Source organism: Apus apus, chromosome 5 (genome assembly GCF_020740795.1).
Source record: "Apus apus isolate bApuApu2 chromosome 5, bApuApu2.pri.cur, whole genome shotgun sequence".
NCBI classification, from domain to species: Eukaryota; Metazoa; Chordata; class Aves; order Apodiformes; family Apodidae; genus Apus; species Apus apus.
Window position 1 is genome coordinate 601,941 of NC_067286.1, and position 24,732 is coordinate 626,672.

The 24,732-nt window shown below is 56.0% G+C and overlaps 3 protein-coding genes and 1 non-coding gene across 11 annotated transcripts; 2 read left to right on the forward strand and 2 right to left on the reverse strand.

The window, feature by feature from the left end:
* The first annotated feature begins 1,614 nt into the window (after positions 1-1,614).
* On the forward strand, positions 1,615-1,696 carry TRNAS-GCU (transfer RNA serine (anticodon GCU)). Its single transcript has one exon. It is a non-coding gene; the product is annotated as a tRNA-Ser (tRNA).
* An 835-nt stretch (positions 1,697-2,531) lies between these two features.
* Positions 2,532-6,876, reverse strand: RPUSD2 (RNA pseudouridine synthase domain containing 2). Its single transcript, XM_051621200.1, has 3 exons — positions 6,489-6,876; positions 5,413-5,709; positions 2,532-4,704 (listed from the first exon to the last, which is right to left on the reverse strand). Exons 1-3 carry the CDS (start codon positions 6,852-6,854, stop codon positions 3,862-3,864), a joined length of 1,506 nt encoding a protein of 501 aa, XP_051477160.1. The 5' UTR covers positions 6,855-6,876; the 3' UTR covers positions 2,532-3,861.
* A 631-nt stretch (positions 6,877-7,507) lies between these two features.
* Positions 7,508-13,263, reverse strand: LOC127385447 (protein-L-isoaspartate(D-aspartate) O-methyltransferase-like). 7 transcript variants are annotated; one of them, XM_051621209.1, is made up of 10 exons: positions 13,193-13,245; positions 12,301-12,321; positions 12,059-12,196; positions 11,130-11,234; positions 10,659-10,690; positions 10,079-10,183; positions 9,350-9,470; positions 8,640-8,725; positions 8,275-8,444; positions 7,508-7,956 (listed from the first exon to the last, which is right to left on the reverse strand). In XM_051621209.1, the coding sequence occupies exons 3-10, from the start codon at positions 12,171-12,173 to the stop codon at positions 7,944-7,946; spliced, it is 747 nt and encodes a 248-aa protein (XP_051477169.1). In that variant the 5' UTR covers positions 12,174-12,196; positions 12,301-12,321; positions 13,193-13,245; the 3' UTR covers positions 7,508-7,943. The 7 variants fall into 7 exon arrangements, with proteins under 7 accessions (XP_051477169.1, XP_051477171.1, XP_051477168.1 ...); XM_051621211.1 differs by lacking the exon at positions 12,301-12,321 and having other exon boundaries at positions 13,193-13,263; XM_051621208.1 differs by having other exon boundaries at positions 12,059-12,318; positions 13,193-13,260.
* Positions 13,264-13,383: 120 nt separating this feature from the next.
* On the forward strand, positions 13,384-19,526 carry CCDC32 (coiled-coil domain containing 32). 2 transcript variants are annotated; one of them, XM_051620759.1, is made up of 4 exons: positions 13,384-13,438; positions 13,803-14,052; positions 15,598-15,754; positions 17,535-19,526. In XM_051620759.1, exons 2-4 carry the CDS (start codon positions 13,812-13,814, stop codon positions 17,671-17,673), a joined length of 537 nt encoding a protein of 178 aa, XP_051476719.1. In that variant the 5' UTR covers positions 13,384-13,438; positions 13,803-13,811; the 3' UTR covers positions 17,674-19,526. The 2 variants fall into 2 exon arrangements, with proteins under 2 accessions (XP_051476719.1, XP_051476718.1); XM_051620758.1 differs by having other exon boundaries at positions 13,406-13,434.
* Positions 19,527-24,732: the final 5,206 nt, after the last annotated feature.

Consider the following 24,732-nt stretch of genomic DNA (forward strand, 5'->3'; position numbering starts at 1 on the left):
AAATCCAAAACCACGAAGGAGCTCAGGCAGAGCAAGAAAGCATGACAAGAAAACCCAGCCAGCAACTTTTCCCCCCTCCCCCAGTAAATTTCTGTTTGCTTAAACAGGAAAAAAACAAAACAAACCACCTCATTTTAGGCAGCGTTACATGTGGAGTTTTCCCTGAAGGACACTGTACTCCCAGATAGGAACTCAATTGCTGAAATGAACATCATTGATTTCTTGTTTTATTTTTGCATTTGTCTGGAGAAGAGTGCAAGGGCCCAGCAGGGGTACAGGGAGCCCCCTTTGCTCTGCTGGTTATTATTTACTTTGCTATTAGGAGACCTGCTAATCTGGAATTCACATCACAATCAACACGCTCAGCAGCCTTTCTCTAATCCTGCTTGGAACTTATTTCCAGATCCCTAAGCACCCGGCAGTGAGTTGAAATGCACTCTTATTCTGTTTGTTAACAAAAACAGCTCTTTTTATCTTTACATTTGACAATTTAAGTGCCTCCCAGTTCCACGCAGTGAGCACAAAGAATCACTCCGTAACTGTTTTCAGCTCATTCATGATCTCGTAACATGCCCACCCCGGCCCTCCTCTGTCTTCCCCCTCTTTAGGAGCAACGACCTCTCCGGTGTCTCCTCACGACAGGGTTTGTTCCCGAGCTGTTCGCTCCCCGCCGCTGCCGGGGCAGGGCCGGGGCAGGGCCCAGGGCAGGGCCGGGCAGGGGCAGGGCCGGGGCAGGGGCAGGGCCCGGGGCAGGGGCAGGGCAGGGCAGGGGCAGGGGCAGGGCCCGGGCAGGGCAGGGGCAGGGCAGGGCAGGGCAGGGGCAGGGCCGGGGCAGGGCCCGGGCAGGGGCAGGCCCGGGGCAGGGCAGGGGCAGGGCCCGGGGCAGGGCCCGGGCAGCCCCCGCACACCCGCTCACACCTCCCGGCACCTCCGCCGCTCTCCCCAGACACCCACCGCCCGGCGGGGACCAGGGCTGCACCGAGCGCCCAGCTTGCCGGGAGATTCTCCTCACGCTCAACCCTCCCGGGGCGGGCAGGCCCGGCCGCCCGGCGGGGCCCGCTCCTCCCGCCTCGCCCGCCCGTTACCCGCCTCACGGCCGCTCCCCCGGCCCAGCCTCTCCTCGCCCCCGCCCGGCCCTTCTCACCTGCTGCTGGGGGCGCTGCCCCTTCCCCTGCCGCCGGCGGGACGGCCCCCGCCCCGCTCCCGCCCCCGGCGCTGCCCCCCGGGACCCCCGGGCTCCCCCAGGCCCGCGCCGCCGCCGCCCCGTTCAAATCTCCCCGCCGCCCGCTGCGCCTGCGCGGCGCGCCAACCCGCCTTCCGTACAGCATGGCGCCCCCCGGCGTGCTCCGTACAGCATGGCGCCCCCCGGCGTGCTCCGTACAGCATGGCGCCCCCCGCGGAACCAGCCCCCTGCTCGCCGTTTCACCGGCTTCCCTGGCCAGCTCGCCCCGCCGCCGGGAGGCGGGCGCCGCAGGGACCGGTCCCGCAGGGTTCCGGCGCCAGCGAACGGCGGGGCGGCCGCCGCCGCCTGGCAGAGGGCGCGGAGGTGGGAGCGGCTGCCGCGGAGCCTTCGTCGTACGATCCTATAGGCTGGGGGAGGAAGGAGGGTGTCGTGACGAGGTGGCCGAGTGGTTAAGGCGATGGACTGCTAATCCATTGTGCTCTGCACGCGTGGGTTCGAATCCCATCCTCGTCGGAAAACGATTAACTTTTTATCTTTTTTTCCCCAGCTCCCTTCGTTTATTTGCAAGACCAGGGGCTGAGGGAGCTCCAGCCACGCAGGCCCCAGCGCCTCACTGAAAATTAGCACAGCGTTTGCTTTAGAAAAAGAATGACTGCTCCTGGCTTGGCTTTCCAGGAAGCTATAGCGATTTGAAAAGCTTAAATGATTGCACTGCAGAGATTCAGGGAAGCTGTTCCGCCCTCCTCATCGACAGCTACCTTTTAAAGAAGTGAAAGGCACGCAGAGCTAGCTGATAGCCAGGAAAAGGAGAAGCACAGGACTGAGCTCCACAGCAGACCCTGCAGCTACCCTCTCCACCTACTGGCACCAGCCGGTAAAATCCCTTTGAGATGCTTATTATTCAGAGAGGAAAAAACCAAAACCACCCTGAGCCCCCAGACAATAAAACCCAGGACACCTCAAAGTCTAATTGCTTTTGTTCTGAAGCCTGTTGCTCCTCAATCTACCACCTCTCCCTCAGCCCTGAAGCTGGTGACAGCTGCAGACACCCCTATTTATGCACTGAGTTTCATTTAGTTTCATGAAAGAGGTATTTCAGTACATGCAAAGTCTGGATGGCACCACTTTCCAGTGTCTTCTTTCAAACACAGGGGACCTTTTACCTCCTTCATTTCACGAGCTGGCTGCAGCTCAGTACTAGAGCTGACCTTAATACACGATGGCAGAAATTATAAATAAAGTATCTGCAGTGATATTTGAATCCCAAGAGACCCTGAGCAGGATTGAACAACCAACACATCTCTGGATGATCCAGGAGAGAAAGAAATCACCTGAGTTTCTTGAGCTATTTGAAGCAGTAAGCACTGGTTTATTCTGATTTGGTCCAGAGTCCTGATCTTAGTAACATTAACCCATTTGCAAACAGCCCTGGAACAATGTGGCTCTTCCCAGGTAAAGGTTCTGATTGTTCTCACAGAGCTGGTCATTATCACTGGTGACATGTATGGAAAAGGGAAAACAAATTATAAAACAGAACCTGAGACATCAGAATTATTATAATAATCCTCCCAGTGGCCAAGAAGTGACCATATAAACACCAATGAAAATGAGAACTACAGTGGTATTTATCACCCTGGAAACATATAAAACATAATTTTAAAAGTCTTCTGGTTCATAAAACAGCTTTGGTTTTTCTTCAAAGCTGATTGTCACACAGATGTGGTCTAGTATAAGTCCTCATCAGTCAGAAACAACCTGCCCACAGTACAGCTGTGACAAAATAGTAAAAAAATAGAAGCTGGCAGACTGACCTTTACTTTGGATTTGTGGTCAAGAATGAAGATGTTTTCCATGAGGCATGAGGGACAGAGAAGGACCAGGTCTATGAAGAGCAGCCAGGTGTTTTTGAGAAGGCAGGAGACATGTCACAGGGGAGGGAGCAGAGAGGCAAAAAACCTACTCAGTCTCCTGATGGATCTCAGAGACAACATCTGGAGACTTTCACATCCAAAAGCAAGCCCAATATGAAGGGCCCAGCCCCTAGAGTTGCTAACTTTAAATAAGTCATTATTTGCAGGAATACTGAAAGGGCAGCTTCAGAGCAAAGCCCACCTTGCTGACAAGCAGCAAGCAGGGAACAGACCAGCTGGACACTGCTCTGGTTTTACCTTACAGAGTTCTCAGGGGTAACACTTGAGTTTTAAAATCAGTCTGACAATAAAATACAGTAAAAGTAGGTTTGTGTGACATGACATCCAGCACTTGAAATGACACTCCAGCAGCAATTACTGTGAGATGCAAGAACTTAGCAGGCCAGAAGAAAAACCAGTAGCTGCCTGTGAAGTGCAGGCACTTAGTTATCTGTGTGGATAATCACCAGCAGAGCCAGGACAGGTTGAGGTGAAAGGCAGAGCTGCCTGTGCCAAGAGATGGGTGCTGTCCTGCAGTGCTTGTTCACTGCAGGGCAACAGAAACCAGGGCTGTAGCCCCCTTTTCCTGCCCATCTTCCACAGCACCTCTCAGCAGTCTGGACACTCCTCCAGCCCCACCACCCCTTCCCACCCCACTCAGAGTCCTCAGGCAGCTTGTTCACCTCAACCACATTCACAAAATCAGTCTTAGCTCTTTACAAGACACTTTCCCAGCCAACAACATCCGTAGGTGTCCAGTGTCCTTGGTCATTCCTCCCAGTCTTCCATGGCCCACTGGGGCATCTTGGAGCAATACTCAAACTGGGCTCCCTTGTAGCGCAGGGCGTGCAGGTACATCACCAGCTCCTGGGGGGACGGGTCCCGCCGGCTCACTCTGCACTCCAGGCACAAAGGGTCCCTTTCTGAACCCTTGTCTCCATCCCGATTCTCACAGGAGCCCAGCTCTTTGTTTTTTTCAAGCATTTCCAGGTCGCTGTCAGAGTTCAGCGGATGAGCTGCTACATTGTTGCTTTCAGAATCCTCAGTGTCCCTCTTGGGATCCTCAGTGCCCCTCTTGGGATCCTTTGAGTCCCTCTCGGGATCCTCACTGTCCTTGGAAGGGCAGGAATCCTCACGTATGGGATCAGCCTCCCCAGACTTGGTGCAGCCCCTTGAACTACCACAGTCTTTACTTTCAGCGTTGGAGTCCACGTCCTCCTCCGAAATGCCCAAGATATCCAGGCTCTGTTTGGAACGATGCTCCTCCACCAGAGCCTTAAGGAGTTCTTCATCTGTCTTACCAATCTTGCCACCTTTTCCCCTCTCGGGGCCCCAGGCTTCCAGGTTGTAGATGGGGTCATTGACAATGGGATGCCCCAGATACTGCAGGTGGACCCGGATCTGGTGCGTGCGGCCAGTCTGGGGCAGACACTTGACCACGCTGGTCTTGCCGTTGTAGCTGAGCCTCTGGAAGGTGGTTTTGCAGAACTTCCCTTTGGGGTCCACGCGGCAGACCCCCACCTTGTATGAAACAACCAGGATGGGCTCCTGGCAGACCACTTCATGCTCGGGGAACTCCCCCACCACACGGCAGACGTACTCCTTTTCCAGCTACCAGGAGACACAAGAGCAACTCTCAGAACACAAATACAGAAAAACCACCTCTGGCCCAAATATTCCCAAGTCTCATCCGGTTATTCCTCTTTTCCCCTTCAAGGAAATACACGTGTAGGCAACAAACTACCCTAGTTTTATTACAATTGCACAGGGAAGGGGGGGGGGAAAGCCAAAACCAATTATTTAAACCCGATCTCCTCTCACACTTTCCCCCTACCTAGTCAGGAAATCCAGACCAGAAGGGCCTGGCCTGTTTTCCTCACATCCAATTCAAGAGGCAGTTCTCAGCGACTTTTGGGTTGCCACCTCAGAAAGCAAGCCCTGGCAGCTGAAGCTAGAACCTTACAGCTACAGCTCTGTCTGGGCCAAGAGCCTCTGCAAAAACGAGGAGAACCTCTTGAGAGGAGGCGGCGACGGCTGACACATTTCCACGGGTTTATGGGACTGCTCCCCACCTGGTTTGCACAACGCCAGTCACTCTGCACCCTCCCTTAGGAAAGGAGATTCCTTTCCAACCTACCTGCCCCCCAGTTGATTACATTTTCAGGCAGCCTTTTCCTCCAGGGGCCTCTCAGGCCTAAGGCCGCAGCGAGGCGGCTGCAGGCAGCTGGTGCTGGGAATCCGCCCGACTCTGGGCCCGTTCCCAGCCGCTACCACGACAGGAGACCCCCCCAAAAACCTCCTGCAGGCCTCAGCTCTCACCTGCCTCTCCCGAACCTGCTCATCGATCCTCTTGGAGACCTCCAGGGTCTTGGCAAACATCAGCACCCCCGAGGTCATGCGGTCCAGGCGGTGGATGGTGTGCAGGTCCCGCAGGGCGTGCTCCTTGCCCAGGATGAAGATGACGCTGTTGTGGCGGAACCGGCCGCAGGGGTGCACGGGCAGAGAGGAGGGCTTGTCCACAACCACCACCTCCTCGTTCTCCACCAGGATCTGCAGGGGCTGGGCGGTGACCGGCGGCTCGTGCCGATGCACCGTGTTCCTGAGGAAGTCGTTGTTCTGCGAGAAGGGAAAGACACTGGGCGTGGAGCCAGCCCCGGGAGCCACCTCATCCCGCCACAGGCAACGGGGGCTGCAGTGCAGGGACCAGGGCAAACGGAAGCCCCTTGGTCCTGGAACCCAGGAGAGAATCAGGGAACGGTTTGGGTTGGAAAAGCCCTTTCAGACCCTCCAGTCCCACCCGTTCCCCCAGCCCTGCCCAGGCCACCCCTGCCCCGTGTCCCTCAGCACCATCTCCAGGGCTTGGAAACCCCCCCAGGGATGGGGACTCCCCCCTGCCCTGGGCAGCCTGGGCCAGGCCCTGACAGCCCTTTGGGGGAAGGAATTGTTCCCCAGATCCAACCTCAACCTCCCCTGGTGCAGCTTGAGGCCGGTTCCTCTTGTCCCATCCCTTGTTCCTGGGGAGCAGAGCCCGACCCCCCTGGCTCCAACCTCCTCTCAGGAGCTGCAGAGCCAGCAGGTCTCCCCTCAGCCTCCTTGGCTCCAGGCTGGACACCCCCAGCTCCCTCAGCTGCTCCTCACAAGTTCTCCAGCCCCTTCCCCAGCAATCTTGCCCCTTCCCTGCCCGCTCTCCAGCCCCTCCGTGTCCTTCTTTGTCCTGAAGGGCCCGAAACTGAGCCCAGGATCCCTCAGCCTCCCTCTCTCCAGCTGCCAACTCCACCCTGCGCTCGGCAGGACGGCCCTCATGGCGCTCCCCCGTCTTGGGTGACCTCCCACTCCACGCTCATCCCCCCTGAACCCCCTCCCGGGAGCGCCCAGCCCGGGGAGCGGTTCCCCACCTTCAGCACGATATCCAGGTCCTGGACGGGCTCCTCGTTGAGGCGGAGGCGGCCGGCGCGGGCGGCCGCTCGGTAATAGGAAAGCGGCTGCGCTCGGAACTCGCTCCCGAAGACGTGCAGCAGAGTCCGGCCCACCCAGCGCCCCTTGCAGTAGGTGCAGAAATCGAAGTAGTAAGGCCGGACCTTCCGCAAACCCCCTTCGAAATAGTAGGAGGTCTCGGCGAAGTGCTGGGCCCCGAAGCTCACCCCCGCGCTCCGCCGGCGCGGCGGCGGCACCCGCCGGTCCTCGCCCCACACACGCCGCTTCTTGGGGCTGGGGGAAGCGCCGTCCCCGTCCCCGGGGCCCGCGGGCTCCTGCGCGGCCATGGCGGGCGGGCCGGGCCGGGCCGGGCCCCACCGCGCGTCGCATCTCGTGACGTCACGTCCGGCCGCGTCACGTCCGGGGAGCTGGGGTGTGCGGGTGGGGGGAGAGAGGGAGGGTCCGGGGAGACCTGAGAGCAGCTCCCAGGGCCTGCAGGGGCTCCAGGAAAGCTGGGGAGGGGCTTGGGACAAGGGCAGGGAGGGATGGGAGCAGGGGGAAGGGTTCCCAGCTGGCAGAGGGGAGATTGAGGTGAGAGCTGAGGGAGGAGCTCTTCCCTGTGAGGGTGGTGAGACCCTGGCCCAGGCTGCCCAGGGAAGCTGTGGCTGCCCCATCCCTGGCAGTGCTGAAGGGCAGGTTGGATGGGGCTTGGAGCAGCCTGGGCTGGTGGGAGGTGTCCCTGCCCCTTGAATTGCAACGCAATGATCTTTATGGTCCCTTCCAGCTCTTAACCCTTCTATGATCTTCAAGGTCCCTTCCCAACCCATCCTGGGGTTCTGTGCAAGACCTCACTGCTGCCCACACCCACCACCCCTCAGCCTCTCCTGTGGCCAAGTGCAGAAGGAAGGGCCCATCAGGGAAAAGCCAGGAGACCAGGATTTTTCATAACCCCTAAATTCTCCCCCGACTGCTGGAGACTGAATCAAGTCAACACAAGGCAGGAAGAGAACACGCTCATATAATTAACCTTTGACAAAGCAGGGCAGACTGCTGCTCTCAAACAGTAATTGCACCTTTTCTTCAAGCATTAGGCAGAGTAGTCAATGTTAAAGAGTCATTTTAGTGAAGGTCTGAGTATTCCTGTCTGCTTTTGGAAGTCTCTGTGAATAGATGTTATCTACAGCTTGTCAGAGAGGACAGACAGACTTAGCTGGATCCACTCACCCTCTGGAACCAGACACGGCCCCCAAGAGCCTCCCCTGCTCCTGGGGAAACACCTTTGCCTCCCTCCATCACCAGCTCTGCCAAGGCAGAACTTGCCTTTGCAAGCACCTCTGCTGATAAAGCCTCTGCTCAAAAAGCAAAACCACACAGACCATCTACAGCCACAAGTCCCCATTCATGAGCTTTCTGAGGTCACTTTAGGGATCCATCCATCAGAGTTCATCCCTGAGGCAAAGAAAAACCAACAGTTACTCCTCGTGGCCTCCAGCTCAGTGACAGAACTAACACGGCTGCAGCGTTTATGGGAATGCACAGGCTCCAGGAAAGAGAAGAGAAAAGCTTTGAGTCCTGCAAGCCCCAGCCAGCAGAAATACCCCCTGTGCTCCTGCCGGGCCTCGGCACAGCCAGGTCTACCGGCAGCAGCGTCCCCTGGCAGCCAGGACCTGTCAGTGGAGCCAGCAGGCAGGGAGAGCAAGCTCAGAGGGACAGCTGCCAGGGAGGGAGGGAGGGAGGGAGGCTCCTCGAGGGACAGCAGGTTGTTACCGAGGCCACTGCTTCTCCCTGTCAGTCAGAGGGACGTAGATGACGCCCATCAGCTGCGTCTCCACCACCTGCCCCTCGCGGGTTTTGTCGTACTGCATCAGCACCTGGTTGGCACCCTCGGGCCCCACGGGCAGGATCAGGCGGCCCCCCGGCTTCAGCTCCTCCAGCAGCTGCCACGGGGAGACAGCAGCATCAGCAGGGCCCACAGGGACAAGCCCTGCCGGGAAGGGCGGGACAGCTTGGAAGGCAGAGCCTGCCAGCTCCGAGCGCAACGCGCAGAAAAAGCAGCTTCCAGGGGCTGCCCAGGCATGAATCCCTGCACAGCTGCTGATGCAGGCAGCCCACGGGGACAGGGTCACTCTTACCTCCTTGGGGACAGCTGCTGCTGCTGCTCCCACGTGGATGGCATCGTATGGAGCCTCTTCAGGGTATCCCTGCCTGCCATCCCCAACTGCAGGAGGAAAAGCACACAGAAAAGACTTCTGCCCTGATCACAACTCTGCACAAGCATGATCCTTCCTGCGTCCTTCCAGTTGAAATCTAGAGGATGAAAACTCTGTAACTAGACTGTGATGGGAGTTTTAGTTTTGTTGGCTTACTTTTAAAAAAGGGGGAGAGATTTCTGGAGCTGAGCCATGCTAGGAGGAGGAAGAGTCAAAGCCAGGAGGGCCTGTCAGTGGCACAGCAGCCTCGTGCAGGCTGGAGATCCCAGATACAGGGAGAGCTGACTCAAGTGACTCTCCCAAAACCACAACAGTGTGTGCAGGCCCTTCACAGAAACTAAACCCCAGGTGTGGCAAGACCACTCTTCTCTGAAGAGCATCTCTTACTGACTCAGATGGCCACAGCACCCACGCTGGTGTGTACAGCCAGGCTGCCAGCCATGTTAAATACTCCTCATTTACCCCAGCGTGCTCAGGTCAGGGGGGCAGGTGCTCACTTAGCCAGTGGCTTCTGCCAAGACACAGGAGCATCAACACAAAGTGAGCCAGTGCTCCCAGCAGCAGAGCTGTGCAAGCAGCCAGAACCAGTGCCCACCCAGGAGGGGAACAAGGAGCAGGACCCCAGAGCTCACCCACAAGCTTCACACGGCCAGAGCTGAGCAGTGTTGGATCATCTTCCTGGACGTTTCTGATGGATTCATGGACCAGCTCTTTGATGTGCTCCACTCCCACAGCTTTCCCTGTTGGGCCCATCTGAAAGGAAAGCCAGCAGACACCTAATACCTCCTACATGGAAAGGAGATGTACTTGGTAGGGAAGTTACTGTGGGGACTGGAGGATTTCCAGGCAGAAACTCCAGAGTTTCTGAACAGGAAGTGCAAACACTCTGCCCCCTGGTTCCAAGGCTGAGCAGTCCCAGCTCTGTCAGGGACACACAGGCACTGCCTAAGGGCATTCCTAGCAATCCTTCATTTCCAAAGAAACAATTGTTTGGTAGAATTAGCAGCTCCCATGGCAGGGCCAGTCCCTGGCAAGCTAACCTCCTGAGAAGAGTAACTTGACCAGCTCCAGCATTTCACAAAAAACAATGTCAGGAGTTCAGAAAGCAAAGGCACAGATGAAAAGGATCCTGCAGTGGACTTGCACAGCAGATGACCACACTGCTCTTGATCTGAACTGGGTCAACACACAAAATCTCTCATGGCAGATACAGCATTCACTGAGATTCCAAAAATGACTGTTTTTACAAAGAGCTGATTTGGGAGGAGTTTACCCCTTCCCCCCCACAGAAGGCAGGTGCCAGCTCTGGCAAGTGCATCCTGATGCACCTGGCTATGAGGAGCAGAGTCCTGGGAGCTCACCATCCTGGCAAAGCAAGCAGTAAGGTATCCACTTCCAGATCCAACATCCAGTGCTTTTGCACCTTCCACAAGCTGATCCTTCAGCAGCTCCAGTGCGTGGGCATGCTGTGGGGCCAACAGCACAAAAGGGTATCAAACATCCCATTTGAGTTTCCTCAAACTTTCTCTTCTTCTAGGTGTTATTTAAGCACCCCTGGCATCCTGTCTGACACACTCAGAGCAAAATTCAAGTCTTTGATCTGGGACATCTTTTTGCAGAACAGCATTTGGGAAGAGGTTCAGTAATGAGGTGACAAGCAGCAGGAAAGAAAGGTGTCATGCAAAAGCTGGACAGCACTCGTGGCTGGCCTCGGTGGCACGGAGCTCCTCTCCAAGCCTGCTCTTAAAGCAGCTGGAAGAGCACAGGGCAAACCCTTCTTAAAAGAGTTTCACACAGTGCCTAAAGAAACAAGCATGATAATCACACCTGTGGGATCTGCTTCACCTTTCTAGTGCAGTATTTGAGAAAAAGGGAGGGGGGAAAAAAAAACAAGCAAACAATTCACTCAATTTCTGTTCCAAGTGAGAAGGTTCATCATACCATGTGTGGTGCACTGATCGTGGCCTTGTATCCTGAAAGGGAACAAGTGACAAAAGTGATGTGATCAAGAAATTAAAATCACCAGTGTCAGCAGTTCTTTATTCTCCCCCACTTCCCCCTAAACATAGGAAAACACTCTTGTGCTGCACTAAAGCAATGAATTGACCTAAGAACTCCTCCTGTGGGGGTACTAAGGAGCACAGGAAGGCTGCACAGCCCTGCAGCTCCCAAACCCTCTGCAGCCCTTGCAGCCCATGGGCCCAGCAGGACCTGGAGCAACCAACAAACATCTTGGACACAGAAAAGCCATGTTGTTCTTCCCTCTGGATCCCCCAGCTGAAATACAGAGGGGGTTTGCTCTGCTTGATCCATCACAGAACTCAGCCACCCTTCTGGGGAGAGGGCACAGGGAACCCAGACAGTGAAGGTGCCCACCTGGAAGATGGGAATGCTGTGCCTGGAGCTACTCACCAATAGACTGAGGAGAATCCATGTATGGGAAATACTTGATGTAGTGTCCTCTGTCAGTAGCCAACAGCACATCAAAGACTCGCTGGGATTTAATGATCCCTTTTTCTGGGAGAAGAAAGAAAACAGAAAGGACTTAAATCCTCAGTCCCGCAGCAAGAGGAGGTTTGGACGTGGGGGAGCAGTTCAGTGGCAGGGGGAGAATTCAGCCTTAAGAACCTGAGAAGGGACAGAAAACAGAACTGCAGAGGGAACCAGATCCTTTTCAGTTCCTGCTACACCAAATGAAATCCTGTCATGGTCCCAACCACCAGCCTGGCCTCTCTCCAAGGATGGAGACTGGCACCCCCAGAGCTCCTGCCACATGCCATGGAACTGTCACACCTTCAGGGGTGACAGTGGGGACTGCAGCTCAGGCTCCAGGAGCACTGGCACAGTCAGTCAGCTGAAGATAAGAGTGGTGACTGCAGAAACACTCAGCATGCCTTCACACCTCATCTCAGGGAGCACTTACAGGGGACAAAACAGCCTAAGCAGCAGGGAAAGTTTAAATCTCTTCTTCAGTGTGTTCCAGCCACCTGCCTGGAATGGAATGCTGCTCCTGTCCCAGCTCCAGAGTGGAGCAGCACTGAGCCCTGCTCCTGTCCCAGGGCATCTCACTGGAGGGGACACAGAAGCTGCAGCCCCTGGGCAGGTGCCAGGCAGCCCCCACTCCACGGGCTGCAGGCCCAGGTCCCTCCTGCCACTTTTGGCATAACCTCTTGTTTTTGTTTATAAACAGGGCAAGTTCAGACTGGGACAAACCCTGAAACTCAGGCCACGCTGCCTGCAGCACTTCAGAACAAACTGCACCAAATATCCTCACGCTGAGGTGCCAGGACATTCCCTGGGCAGCTGAAGGTCCCTGAGCCAGAGCCCAGCCGGGTACTCACTGTAGAGGTTGTTGACCAGCTCCGGGTGCGTCTTCCCACTCGACGTCCAGGCCATGGTCCTGGCCAAGAGCAGTCCCATGAGTGGCAGCACAGCACAGGGCAGCAGGCAGCTCATTCCACGGAGACAGATGGGGCTGGCTGAGGGGGAGAGCACAACCAGGCACCCCAAACCTTCACCTTCCCTCCTTGTAAGGCGACGCAGCAGGTGACACGGGGCAGGGAAGAGCTGCAAGGGGTCTTACCAGCTGCAGCCCACAGAACTGCTGGGATTGGAAAAGCCCTTTCAGACCCTCCAGTCCCACCCGTTCCCCCAGCCCTGCCCAGGCCACCCCTGCCCCGTGTCCCTCAGCACCATCTCCAGGGCTTGGAAACCCCCCCAGGGATGGGGACTCCCCCCCTGCCCTGGGCAGCCTGGGCCAGGCCCTGACAGCCCTTTGGGGGAAGGAATTGTTCCCCAGATCCAACCTCAGCCTCCCCTGGAGCAGCTTGAGGCCGGTTCCTCTTGTCCCATCCCTTGTTCCTGGGGAGCAGAGCCCGACCCCCCTGGCTCCAACCTCCTCTCAGGAGCTGCAGAGCCAGCAGGTCTCCCCTCAGCCTCCTTGGCTCCAGGCTGGACACCCCCAGCTCCCTCAGCTGCTCCTCACAAGTTCTCCAGCCCCTTCCCCAGCTCCGGGGCCCTTCCCTGGCCACCCTCCAGCCCCTCCGTGTCCTTCTCTGTCCCGAGGGGCCCCGGCCCAGCCCAGGGTGACCCCGGCCCAGCCCAGGGTGACCCCGGCCCCGCCGCCCGCTCCGCTCCCGCCACGAGCTTCAGCGCAACAGCCTTTAAAGCTGCCAAACCGTCCCGAGTCCCGCCCCGCGCAGCCGCCTCGCCCCAAGCCCTTGGGAACGCGCATCCGGGGCTGGGACAGACCCGGTCACGGGCCGGGCGGGAAAGGGGCCCTCGATCACCGGGAGCTGCCGGGCGGGGCCGCCGCGGCTCCTCACAAGGCCTGGGCACCCGAGCTCTACCGGGGGAGCGGCTCCCTCCGCGGCAGCGGGCAGGAGGGCGCGGAGCAGGCCCCAGGCTGCCCCCTGTCCCGCCAGGTCACCCCAGCCCGTCGGGCCGGTCCCGGTGCCGCCCCCGGGCCCCGTTACCGGGTGTCACGGCCGGCCCCGCCGCCGCGCGGGAACGCTTCCGCCCTTCGCCAAGATGGCGCCGGGGCGGGGCTCAGCTTCCCGGGCCCTGCCCGCCGCTGCCCCGCCCTCCGCTGGGCGGCGGGCCAATGGGAGCGGCCCTGGCCGAGGGGCAGCGCGGCGATTGGTCAGGCCTGGCTGCCAATCGAGATCCGGTGCGAAGCCGTCGCGGGGCTGCCCGCGCTTACGGGGCGGAGGCGGCGGCGGGTGCGGGGCCGGGGCCGGGGCCGGGATCGGGGATCGGGGACCGGGGCCGGGGCCGGGGCCGGGGCCGGGATCGGGGATCGGGGATCGGGGATCGGGGATCGGGGACCGGGGCCGGGACCACCCCTCCGCGTCCCCGGGGAGGAGGCTGGGGCAGCCGCGGCCGTGCGGGAAGGGCAGCGCGGCCCGCCCGCCTCCCCGCCGCGTCCCGCAGGCCCCGCGGGGGCTCGGGCTGCACAGGCGGGTCCCCGGGGCGGTATCTCCGGTCCCCGGCGGGGTGGGAGCCCCTGCAGCCTCCGGGGGGAGGCCGCGAGGGGCTGGTGCTCGGTGCTCGGTGCTGAATCCCGCCGCCCCCCCCCTCCCTCAGGGCCTCGCCATGAGGATGATCGAGAGCGTCGAGTCCGCGGTCGCCAGGCCCAGCGAAGACCTGTGGGCCGAAATCTGCCCCTGCCTGCCCCATCCCGACCAGAGGGACTCCGGCAATGCCTTCACCGACTCCTTCCTGGATTCCTGCACCGACGGAGGCAGCCAGGGCCGCGGAGCCGGCGGCTCTTCCCCAGCCAGCCTGAAGCCCTGGGCACCCCTGCACGATTCAGAGGTGTATTTAGCATCGCTGGGTGAGTGTTGAGGCTTCGGCCTCCCCATGGCTCGGGTGCCTGCTGGCAGCCCTGGCTGCTGCTGTGGCTGAGGTGGCAGTCCTGCCAGCTCTGGCTGGAAAGGTGTCTTGCAGACATTTAGCATCTCCCTCGTGTGCTGCAAGCAGGGGTGGGAAGGAGAAGCATTGTCACCACTTCCCCAGCTCTGCCACAGAAATGAACTTGGTATCACCCAAAGAATCTGGGGGTTTCCCCCCCAAAAAAAATAAATAAATGGGATGGGGACACTGGTACTGCTGTTTTTTTTCTCTGAAGAGCAGGTAGTTCCACTGTAGTTGGCTGGAGGGGAAATGCATTCTGAGCTCATTGCAGAGCCCTTGTGCTTCTGTGTCACCAGTGTGTGCCTCATGCTTTTTATGGGGCCTCAGGAGATGCTTCTGAGGGGAAAGAGAGGAGTGACATTTCTTTCTGTGGTCTGCTTTCTGGTTGGAGAGGAAGGGGACAGGAGTGGGAGAGAAAGCTCTGATGCTTCCCCATCCTGCCCCTGCAGACTCTGTACTTCAGGGAGACACACCATGCAGATCATCTTTGTGCCACTGCTTAATTCCTGAGCCATTCATTGATTGCAAACTGAGAGGGAGCTGACAGAAACCCCTGACGTGAGGGCTGGTAGGGTTCCCAGCTCCAGAGCTCACATCCTGGCATGGCTCAGCAGTCTGGAGCTCTAAGGCCCTGGGGTTTCTCACCCTGTTGAAGTATTTTTTGCTCCCTTCAAAGGCCTCATTGTACCACAGCATTCAGGCCCAGGATGGACACTCCTGTTAGGGGGGAGCTTTGGACTGCTGCTCTCTCCACTTGTAGCAAAACAGTCCATCTTTGTGGCTGCTCTTTTCCCCTTCTTTCCCTCTTGCAGAGTTATTTTTCTCCTGGGCCAGCCTGCAGTCTGGTTGGCAGTGCAGCCACACACACAGCTCCCTTGGCTCAGCCAGCCCAGAGCAACCAGGCATGATGCACTGCAGCAAAATGGGAGTTCAGAAGTCAATACCTGACCAAATTTGAGGAAACCATGTCATGGGCTTTTGTGACCAGAGGAATTAATGACATTTGCTTCCCTGTAGCTCTGGGCACTGTAGTTGGGTGACTCTGGGTCTGGTACAAGGCACTTTGCATGGTCCCCTGTGGCTGAGAAACTCAGGTGCTGTTCTGAGACTTCCAGCTCATAATCCTGTCATGTTTGCATCTTAATGCCTGTGAGATCTGAACCCACCTGTGGGACTTTTGTGGAGACTGAGCAGCAAGTGCCAGAGTTATTAAAACCCAGAAGTGGGCAGAGTTGGCTGGTGGCATAAACCTGATTTCCTCCAGAAGTGCCACCTGGTAGGGGCCATCCTGTGCATGTACAGTGGATGCAGTTGTGTAGCCTGCAGATACAGGGGGAAAATGACTTAAAATATGACTTAGTCTTGAGCTCATTTAACTTTTTTGGTACAAGTCCAGGTACTACTCTTCTTCCCTTTCAGAAGAACAGAACCAAGGTAACCAACCCCCTCCCTTGCCTCCTGACAGAGAGAAGACTGATGAGGATCAAAGGCCTGTCTCAGGAGGTGACCTCCAAGGAGATGCTGCACACTCTCTCCCAGGCCAAGAAGGAGTGCTGGGACAGGTTCCTGCAGGAGAAGTTTGAGTCTGAAGTTTATGTAGAGGGACACGACTCGGATGAGAGGTAACGAGCAAGTTGGTGAGAAGGGATTAGTTCTTATCACCTTGGCAAACACTCTTTGTTTCCTAGAAACTAGTTTGGGCTCTGGCAGGACTTGTGCTGGGACAGTGTCACTAACTCACAGCTCGTTGCCCCTCACTGTGGCTGTCCAGGCTTTCTGGGACAGCTGGATAACAACCACTCTCCTGGTGCTAGAGGGGAGCACACTGCCCTGGTCAGCTTTGGACTTCCAGTGCTGCTCACTGAGCTTTGCATCCCTCAGACTGGGGTGATCCAGCATGGAGACAACCAGGACCTCTGTGATCAACTCTCCTGTCCCTCTGGGGTGGGGAAAAGGTGCAGGAGGGGTGTGTGATGTGTCTCAGGCTGCTTTTTCTGAGGCTTAACTCCACAAGTGACCCCCAAGCCAGTCCCTGTGTGTCTGCAAGAGCCCAGTGAAGCTCTGCTTCAGCCACAAGTGGGGTCTGAAGTTCAGAGCAGGGTTGGTACCAATCCTGATCAGAGCTGGGTGCTCTACCTCCTGTTCTGCTGCTCCCTCTCTCTCCTCACCCTTTTCCAGATGATGTATGAATTAAGATGAGAGTCCTTTTCCTCAGCAGTCTCACTTCCAATCACTTATAAAGCCCTCCACTGTTCTCCTTTCTGAGCTGACATTTCTCATGATTGCCTCAAGTTGAAAAGAAGATTATTTTTCTCCCTTGAAGAAAATCTACTTAAGCTAGATTGGGAGTTTAAGCATGAGAAATAATCCATGTTCATAAGGAGTTTTTAGATTCTCTCTTTGACCAGTAAACTTCAATGTGATTTACATTTAAAAACAAGCTTTTGTAGCCATATCTGCTCTGTTTTGAAGGGCTGGGGATGTTGTCCATGGAAGCATTTTCCTCCCTAGAATCTCTGAAGTTAGAGGTCACTCCCCAGCAGCACCAGAGTATTTGATTCTCACCCACCAAACAACAAACCTTAACTTTCTAGCCCACAGATAATTCCAAGGATATTGCCATGTGAAATTCTGCTCCTGGGCAAGAGAAAAAGAGAAAAGCAAGTCAGTTTTGTGGCTGTGCTAAATGATGTGACTCACCCTTCCAGAAGGGGAGCAGCCCCTGCTCACTCCTGCATTTAGGAGTTAGAATATTAAACTTGTAGAATTCTAGCCAGTATTTTACCAAAAAGAAGGGTAGATCTGCTCTGATCAGACCAGGTATTGTGAGATAGGCTGTAGGACAGTAATTGTGCTCCAACATATTTGTGAACATCTGTAGAGTCCACAGGTTGATTGGCCTTCTGGAGTGTTCACATAGTGCCCTTTGCTCCTGCAGTCCTTGGGGGGTATTAATGGTCACATGTTTTGATAGGTGCTTGAGTTTTGTTCCCCTCTCTTCGCCCCTGTTACTTCCTCATCTCCATCACAGTTTTAGTTTAGCCCTGTTTTTTTACTTCCAGCCCAGAAAGCTGGGAATGGAATTGTAGTTTTTAGACAGTACTTGAAGAACAAGGGCTGAGGGACCTGCTGAGGGTTCTTTTCATCAAGGAGAATCCAAGTGTAAAAACTTCTCTAACCGTAGTTGGAAAAGCCCAAGTAGAGCAGAAAGGCTGCAGACCAAGAGATTCTGCTTCCTCCTCTGGCCCAGGAATCACTCTCATGCTGGACCTTGTCTGTGGCAACAGGAATTCCCACGGAGGGGAAAGGAACATGTCCCAGGGTTTTCCAAACGCTGCTCTCAGACCTTCCTGTGCAGCTCTGTTGCTCTGGGGGTCACGGGGTGTCTTGTCTGTCCCTCAGCACACTGGAGCACCTGAGGAGGTGGCTGCAGCCCGACAAGGTGGCCATCAGCAGGGAGGAGGTGCAGTGTCTCCTGCCCCTGGAGCCCCAGCTGGAGAAGCAGGAGATGGAGGAAGAGCCTCCGGCTGCGGAGCAGTGAGATGCACCCCGGCCAGCCCAGAGAGCTGCCCCTGAGGAAGCTGTGTCCAGCCACAGGAATAACAGGAGGGTGGGGTGGGGAGGGCAGAAGTGCCAATTGTCAGTCATTTAAAACCCACAAACAACCCCAACCCACAGGAAACAACCCCAGCTCTGCAGCTCCAGAGACTCTGCTGGGCCTTTGCCAGCGCCTGCTGAACCCGCCTGGCTCTGACCTTCTCCCAGCCTGTGGCAGCCACATCATTCCAGTCTGAATGGGAATAGTCTGTAATTCACCAGAAGACCTGCTAAACAGACAAAAAGCCCACAGTTGTTCAGAAGCATCCTAAACCAGGATGGTTTAGAACAGATCAAACCACTGAATCAGGTTGTCTTCCTGTCTTGTACCTTTTTAACTTCTCATTAGGGCATTTTTTCCTCTCCTGCAAAGCCCACTGGTGTTTTCTGTAGCTGATCACTATTTAAGGTGCAGCTGGCCCCAAGTTGTCCCTGGAGGAAGATATTTTTCCCCCGAGATGGATTTGGAACCCTGAAGGCAGCTCTCTGCAATCATTAGATGGCTGTTTTCATTGACATTGTCCCCGTTTCACATTCCTCTGCCCCCCTCCAATATCCCACTTTATTGGCCAAACCTGCTACAGAACACACTGGACAGGGAGTATTTTTTTTCTCTCCTTGCTCATTTTGTACCTGTATCTCCTTCAGCCTCTCCAGAAGAGGGTCAGAGGAGGTTCTGTATCAGGAAACCAGGCTCCATCACCAGGGAGGTGACAGCTCATTCTCCTGGCAGGCTTGCCTAGAATTACCTGACTTTAAATCTGTTCTAGCTTTTAATCATTTTTGATCCCGTTTAACTGCAGAGTTTAACAACCTGCAGAGGGTTATTTCCTGTTACTAATGGGAGGGCTGTGCCCTGCCCTGGTGTCAGACTGGCCCTGTGCTCTCTGCCTGGGCAGTGACAGGGCTGGTGGGCTGAGCCAGCAGGGCAGAGCTGGCAGGGGCAGCCCCGGTAGCTCCTGCACCCTGAGAACCACAGGATCAGTGCTGAGGGGGAAGGGACCCATCAGGGTCCAACTCCTGTCCCTGTGTAGGGCACCCACACCACATGCCTGACAGCATCATCCAAACACCTCCTGAGCTCAGGCAGGTTGGTGCTGTGACCACTGCCCTGGGGAGCTGGTTCCAGTGCTCAACCACCCCCTGGGTTAAAAACCTTTTCCTGATGTCCAGCCCAAACCTCCCCTGATGCAGCTTCCTGCCATTTCCCCAACTCACACCGTGTTCTTCATGTACCTGTATGAAAATACATTTTAAAAAGTCTCCTCCTGCCAGAGCTTCCTTGTTTCCTGTATGATTCCCAGTGGTGCTTCAAACTCTCTCCTGGACAGTTGCTTTGTGGGAGCTTCTCCCATGGTGCCAGGACTTGGGGCTGGTCTGCAGGCCTGGCTCTGTCTGCAGGACCCCCCAGGCTCCTGCCCACAGCTCCTCACCCTGCTGGAACACACACTGGAGATCTGAGCATTACAGAGAATTACCTGCACGAGGATGGTTTGGGACTTGCCAGTCTCGTGTCTTGTTGTCATCCTTTAAATGTCCCTTTTCATTTATCTCTAAAAATGAGTCTGCTTCCCTGTCCCCAGTGCTGCAAGTCTCTCACCTGTGACATCAAGCTGGAACAAAGATGTTTCTGAGTATTGACCAGAAACTGTGTGTACCAGGAGAGAAAGATGCAATTTCCCTGTCGATATCAAGGCTGTTTTGTAGTCAATACATTTCCTTCTCCTGATTAGCAGTGACTGTGAAGAGGCTTTATATTATCTTGTCTGTTCCCATTAAAGATATTTGAGAAAGAAATGTGTCCAAAGTAACTGTGCTGGGACACTGAGAGTTCCAGGCCCACATAACTTAGAGGAGGGGCCTCAGAGAAAGTCTCTCTCACCATTTCGCTTTGAAAAGTAGCTCAGAAGCCCAAGGAAAGGTCTGGAGATGAACTTTTGTCCAAACACTATTTTATAAGCACACAAGCTATTTTTCCATCTGGTTTTAAGCTAACCACACTGCTCTTCAGAAACACAGCCCTGGGCTGCTCAAGGAAAGGACCAACACCCAGAGAAGGCACCTCAGGAGAAGACACCAGGAGCTTTCACATGGACACTGACCCAGAAGGAACCAGACCTGGGGGGGGGGGGGTGAGGGGGTCTGCTCTGGGATCACTGCCAGGACAGCAAGAACTCCTCTGTTAGGGCCCTTAAGAACTGCTTATATATATATATATATATATCACTTAAACTGAGAACACATGGAGAAGCCTGAGGCCCCCAGGCAGCAGGGGGGGATGCATTTGGGGATGATGCCACATGTGGGTTCATGGGCAAGGACTTCACTCCAGGCTGTGAGGGGTTATCCTGAGGAGGGAGAGCTGTTTGGCTCCCATTCATCAGACACACTCCTGCTGGGGCATTTTCACTGGGGATGTTTTTTGCTTGTACAGCAACACCAGCTTTCCTGTGCTGGGGGGTGTGACAACCTGTTCTGCATCGGTGTGACAGGAGGGGCTGAGGGGACAGGGCAGCAGCAAGGAAAGTAGGGGCTGGGGGTGCAGCCAGGTCCACAACAGCAGCCTGGGAAAGCTTGATGCCCAGGCTGCTCTGCACACAGACCTGCTCTCAAATGCAGGAGATGATCTAGCTGTGAGAAACCTGTAATCACCAGAGTGATGTTCCCTTGCTCTGGTTTGTACCTCTTAAAGGTGACATCTGCCCTTTTCTCTGCATGAAACAGCACTTCTCCACCCCCTCAAGCTTCCCAGAGGGATGGAGCACACCCTGTGCCTTCCAGCTACAGAAATTTGTCTTCAAGATGGGGCAGAATGAAGTGAAATCTGAAGAGAGCCCAACTGGTGCCTCGTGAGGGCAGGTGTCAGTGGCCAAGTGGCAGCTGAAGTACTGGGAACATCTGGCAGGGAGGAGAAGGGACTGCAAAACTGTTCCTAAACCAGTGAGCAACCAAGAAACATCAAGAATGGGGCAGTGGCTGAGGCTGGTGAGTGTCTGCATGGGATGCACTCAGCTGGGAACATGCACCCAGCTCACCTCTCCAGCACCAGCTGGGACAGCCCCTGGGCAGGACGGGCCATGGATGGAGCCCAAACTTGGGCAGCAGCTGATCCCATCCCAGTGCATCTCTGGAGACATCCAGCAGGTTCTGGAACCTGCTGCTAGTTCTAAATCCAACCTGGTGACCAGACACGAAGAGAAGGCTTAAGTCACAGCAAATCCAACTCCTGCTCATCACCTGCTTGGGGGGGACAGACACCAGGATGTCACGGATTCAGCCACTGAATCCATCACTTGTATCCATCTAAAGGCAGACACTCCTGGTGGGGGGACAACACAAGCTCTGGAATCAGATTTCTCCTACAGGGTCCCTGGAAGCAGCAGAGATGAGGTCAGACAAGGCTTTTCCAGGATGAGCAGGAGCTGGACGTGCCCCATCCCCACCACCCAGCTGCTCAGCATTCTGCTGCCACATCCAAGCTCCATCTCTCATCTCAAACGAGCTTTTAAGAGCCTTGTGCTTCCCTTATCAGATTGTTCTGCTGCTTGAAATTAACAGCAGCTCTCAGCCAGGCTGTGACAAGGAGACAAAGATGATTTTCCCCCTGCTGATGCTTTGGCAGGTCCCAGTGCTCACATCTCAGCCAGCTCTAGTGACCCACACCCGCCAGGTCGAGACAAATCCACAACCTTCTCCCACCAAAGGCCTCCTTTTGCAGAGCTTCCCCTGGGACTGGCCTGACAATTTTCATCCCTCTTGCCCCCAGAAATTCCAGCTGATGATCAGTTTTAATGTCCCCTTGTTTCAATGAGCTGGGAAGGAAAAGGTGGAAAGACCCCACACGTGGGATCAGAGGCTTTCGGGGAAGACAGAGCTGGTGGGCAACGACCTGCTCTGGATCTGGCAGGCAGGTGCCTCTGCCACCTCCTCTAACACACACCCCTCTTACTATCCCCTCCCTTATTACGGGGCTACAGTAATTAATACTGCAATTAACACACCTGCCTTCAAAGCCCTGTGGGTGGAGAAGCAAAGGTTTGGTTTTCCTTCCACAACAGAAAGAAAAAACAAGCAGAGAACGATGACAAGTCCTGGTCTCCTCATGAGGGGCAAGAGCTGCTCCAAGGCAGCTTCAGGACAGTGGATCCGAGAGCTTTAAAACTGCCATGTTTGTCCTGGCACAGCTCCTAAAAACTTCCTAACAGTGTTTGGGCTGAAAGGTGGAGTTTGTGGTTTGGGGATCATGGCTACTTAGTATTTTTGGGACCAACCTGGCAAACCCATGGGGGTTTCTTGATGCTTATTGCCCTCCCAGTGCCCCCATAACCTGCTGCCCTACAATGAAGGGCCCAAACCCACCAGACAGGCCTCAGGGAATTGATGCACAGGCTGGCCAAGAGGGCTGCTCCCCCACCTGCACTTCCAAACATTTTCAGCTTTACTTTTACCTCTTTTTCTTCTTTGGGTTATCTCCAAGATCAGCTTCTTCCCTGCTCAGCTGGGGCAAGGATCCACATCCTGCCCCCAAAATCACAAACCCAACACCCTGACCAGTTGACCCTGCTGCTCCCGAGGCAAATCAAAGGCTCCTGAATTTGGGGAGCTGAGAAAATGACAGTAGGATCTAGAAAAGAACCTGCCAGGGCAGCACCGCCGACATGGCAGAGCTTGCAGGAAAAAGGGCAGCAGGGGTTGGGAGAGAGGATGGAAGGGAATTGGGAGCTCGGGCAGGATCCAAGCAGATCCACAGGAGGGAAAGGAGTGACCTGCAACCCTGGGGAGACCCTGGCCCAGGTTGCCCAGGGAAATCGGGCTGCCCCATCCCTGGAAGTGCTCAAGGGCAGCTTGGATGGGGTTGGAGCAACCTGGTCTGGTGGGAGGTGTCCCTGCCCGTGGCAGGAATTCTCAGAAATTTCCTCATGCAACAAACATTCACGCTAGGAACAGAGAATGAAGCAGCTGCCAGCACAGGGCCCGGGGGTGCCGAGAGCAGGGCGTGGGGAGCAGGGCATGAGGAGCTCACCCCTGCTCCCCTCCTTCCCTCCCACTGCTCCCTGCTCCTTTCCTCCCTGGAGCTGTCGGGCAGCGCTGGGAGCAGCCGGTGACCTGATCCCTCTCCCGGCTGCCCAGAGCTCAGTGCTGGTTGCTGGGCTCCTCGGGGCCAACTCCAGCTTTTATCCCACCCTTCTCCCTCTTATCCCGAGCCCCACCAAGACCCACTGGTGCAGCCACCTCCAGCCCCTGCTACTCACGTTTTTGGGGAACTCCTCACTCCCCTGTTCCACATGCGGAGCAGGATCAGAGCAACCGAGCTCTTCCCTGGGCACAAAAGCACCTTCATTCCCTGTCACCAGGGAGCTGGGAACCCCCACACCCCCAAAGGCAGCTCTGCAGAAAAAAACCTGCTTGGGCTTTTCTTCCCCCCCCCTACTATATATATATATATATGTTTTTCCCAAGTTCTGTGAAGCCCTTTACAGGGAGGGGGAGGAGGGGGGGGGGGGGGGGAAGTGTTGAAGACAAGGAATCCCTCCCAGGAAGGCCACAGCACGACCTTTTATAGCTGGTTGGGGAATTAGTTTCACCTCCTGAAGCCCGTTTGGCTGCTGTGGGCACAGCTGAGGCCCCAGCCAGGCTGCCCCAGCAGCTCCCCTGGCTTTCACAGGGTTATTTTAGCAGAGCAATGAGCCAGGGGCCTGACCTTAAGCCTGGTTAAAAGACCTGCTCCTTGTAAAATCTCTGATAAAACCACAAAAGCTCGTTAAAATGACTCCATGCAGCTGGGCTGGGCACAGCATGTCCCTCAGGCACCAGCTGAAATTTAGAAGAAAACCAGTTTTTCAGCCATGTGGGTCATGCTTGCTCTACATCCAAAAATACTGGGGTTTGGGTGTTGTTTTTTCAAAAAACCCCTTTGCTGGTGGCTGGATGATGTGGTGGCTGGGTGATGTCCTGAGCCTGGACCACCAGCTCTCCTCAGAACCCAGACTTGCAGCCCAAAGGGAATGAACGTGGGTGGAAATCCAGGAAAGAAAGGAAACACACACCTGCCGTTTTACACGCCAAAAGCTTCATCCGAGAGCGAGGAGTCTGCGGGGAGATTTGGCTTATTTGCTCTAAAAGACATTTACATGATTTGTAAACAGACACTCAGGAGGGATCAGCCAAGAAATAAAAATCTAATGCTGATCCTCCCGTGTCCCCAAACACTCCCCGTGCTCTGCAGAAGCTTTTTCAAGTGGCTGTGCAAAAAGCGTTTTAGTGCCTGAGCCCTTTTCCCCAGCTCTTAAAAATCATCAATATTTAGATTGCCTGGAAGGTAAATGCCTGTGATGGAACAGGGTGTGCCCCTCAGGCCCTGAGGGCATCTGTGGGGAAAGGTGACCCCAGGTATTCCTGGAACAAATGGGAGAGGCTGGAGGTTTGGTGGGGAGAAAAGCAGGGGGGTGCTGGCTGGTCCTGGCACCCCCAGGCATTGGGGGCAGTTCTGCCTCATCTCCCAGTGGTGGGAATTGGGGCTGGGGGACTGGGAGCACCCAGTGCCTTCAGGTGGGGGCTGCTGTCCTGCCCTGCCTCTTGTTTATATTTCTCCAGCAGGAAATAAAATGCAAAATGGGAATTTTTTTTGCCCCCCCCTCACCCCCCCCAGCCTGCTGTGGCTCTGGGATGGATGCAATTCCCCCCTTGCAGCTTCCAGGCCTGGCCCCTCTGGGCTCCTTGGCTGGACCCGCTTGGTTTCAGGGGCCAGGCTGGTGCTGGTGTGCACTGGGGGTTTGGGGGGCAGCTCCGTGGGGCACACACTGGACCCCACACCTGTGCCCCAGACCACGGCTGCCTGGTGGTCCCTGCTGGCTGGTGGTCCCCACTGGTTGGGTGCCCACCAACCCATGGCTGCACGACCCTCAGTCCCCTCTGCCCTTGCTCCACGGCTGGGCCACCAGTGGGTGCCCATTGCCCCTCACCCCACTCTCCCTGCACCCCCCTCTTCCTCACCCCTCTCTCC

Excerpts from the sequence above, each read along its gene's own strand:
- RPUSD2 (XM_051621200.1), bottom strand. The coding sequence starts at position 6,854 with ATGGCCGCGCAGGAGCCCGCGGGCCCCGGGGACGGGGACGGCGCTTCC. Across the intron at positions 5,710-6,488 it reads ACCTGGATATCGTGCTGAAG|AACAACGACTTCCTCAGGAA; the intron begins GTGGGGAACCGC and ends CCCTTCTCGCAG. Across the intron at positions 4,705-5,412 it reads AGCAGGTTCGGGAGAGGCAG|CTGGAAAAGGAGTACGTCTG; the intron begins GTGAGAGCTGAG and ends GTCTCCTGGTAG.
- LOC127385447 (XM_051621211.1), bottom strand. The coding sequence starts at position 12,173 with ATGAGCTGCCTGCTGCCCTGTGCTGTGCTGCCACTCATGGGACTGCTC. Across the intron at positions 10,691-11,129 it reads GGATTCTCCTCAGTCTATTG|GATACAAGGCCACGATCAGT; the intron begins GTGAGTAGCTCC and ends GTTCCCTTTCAG. Across the intron at positions 10,184-10,658 it reads CGATCAGTGCACCACACATG|CATGCCCACGCACTGGAGCT; the intron begins GTATGATGAACC and ends TTGGCCCCACAG.
- CCDC32 (XM_051620759.1), top strand. The coding sequence starts at position 13,812 with ATGAGGATGATCGAGAGCGTCGAGTCCGCGGTCGCCAGGCCCAGCGAA. Across the intron at positions 14,053-15,597 it reads GGTGTATTTAGCATCGCTGG|AGAGAAGACTGATGAGGATC; the intron begins GTGAGTGTTGAG and ends GCCTCCTGACAG. Across the intron at positions 15,755-17,534 it reads GGACACGACTCGGATGAGAG|CACACTGGAGCACCTGAGGA; the intron begins GTAACGAGCAAG and ends TCTGTCCCTCAG.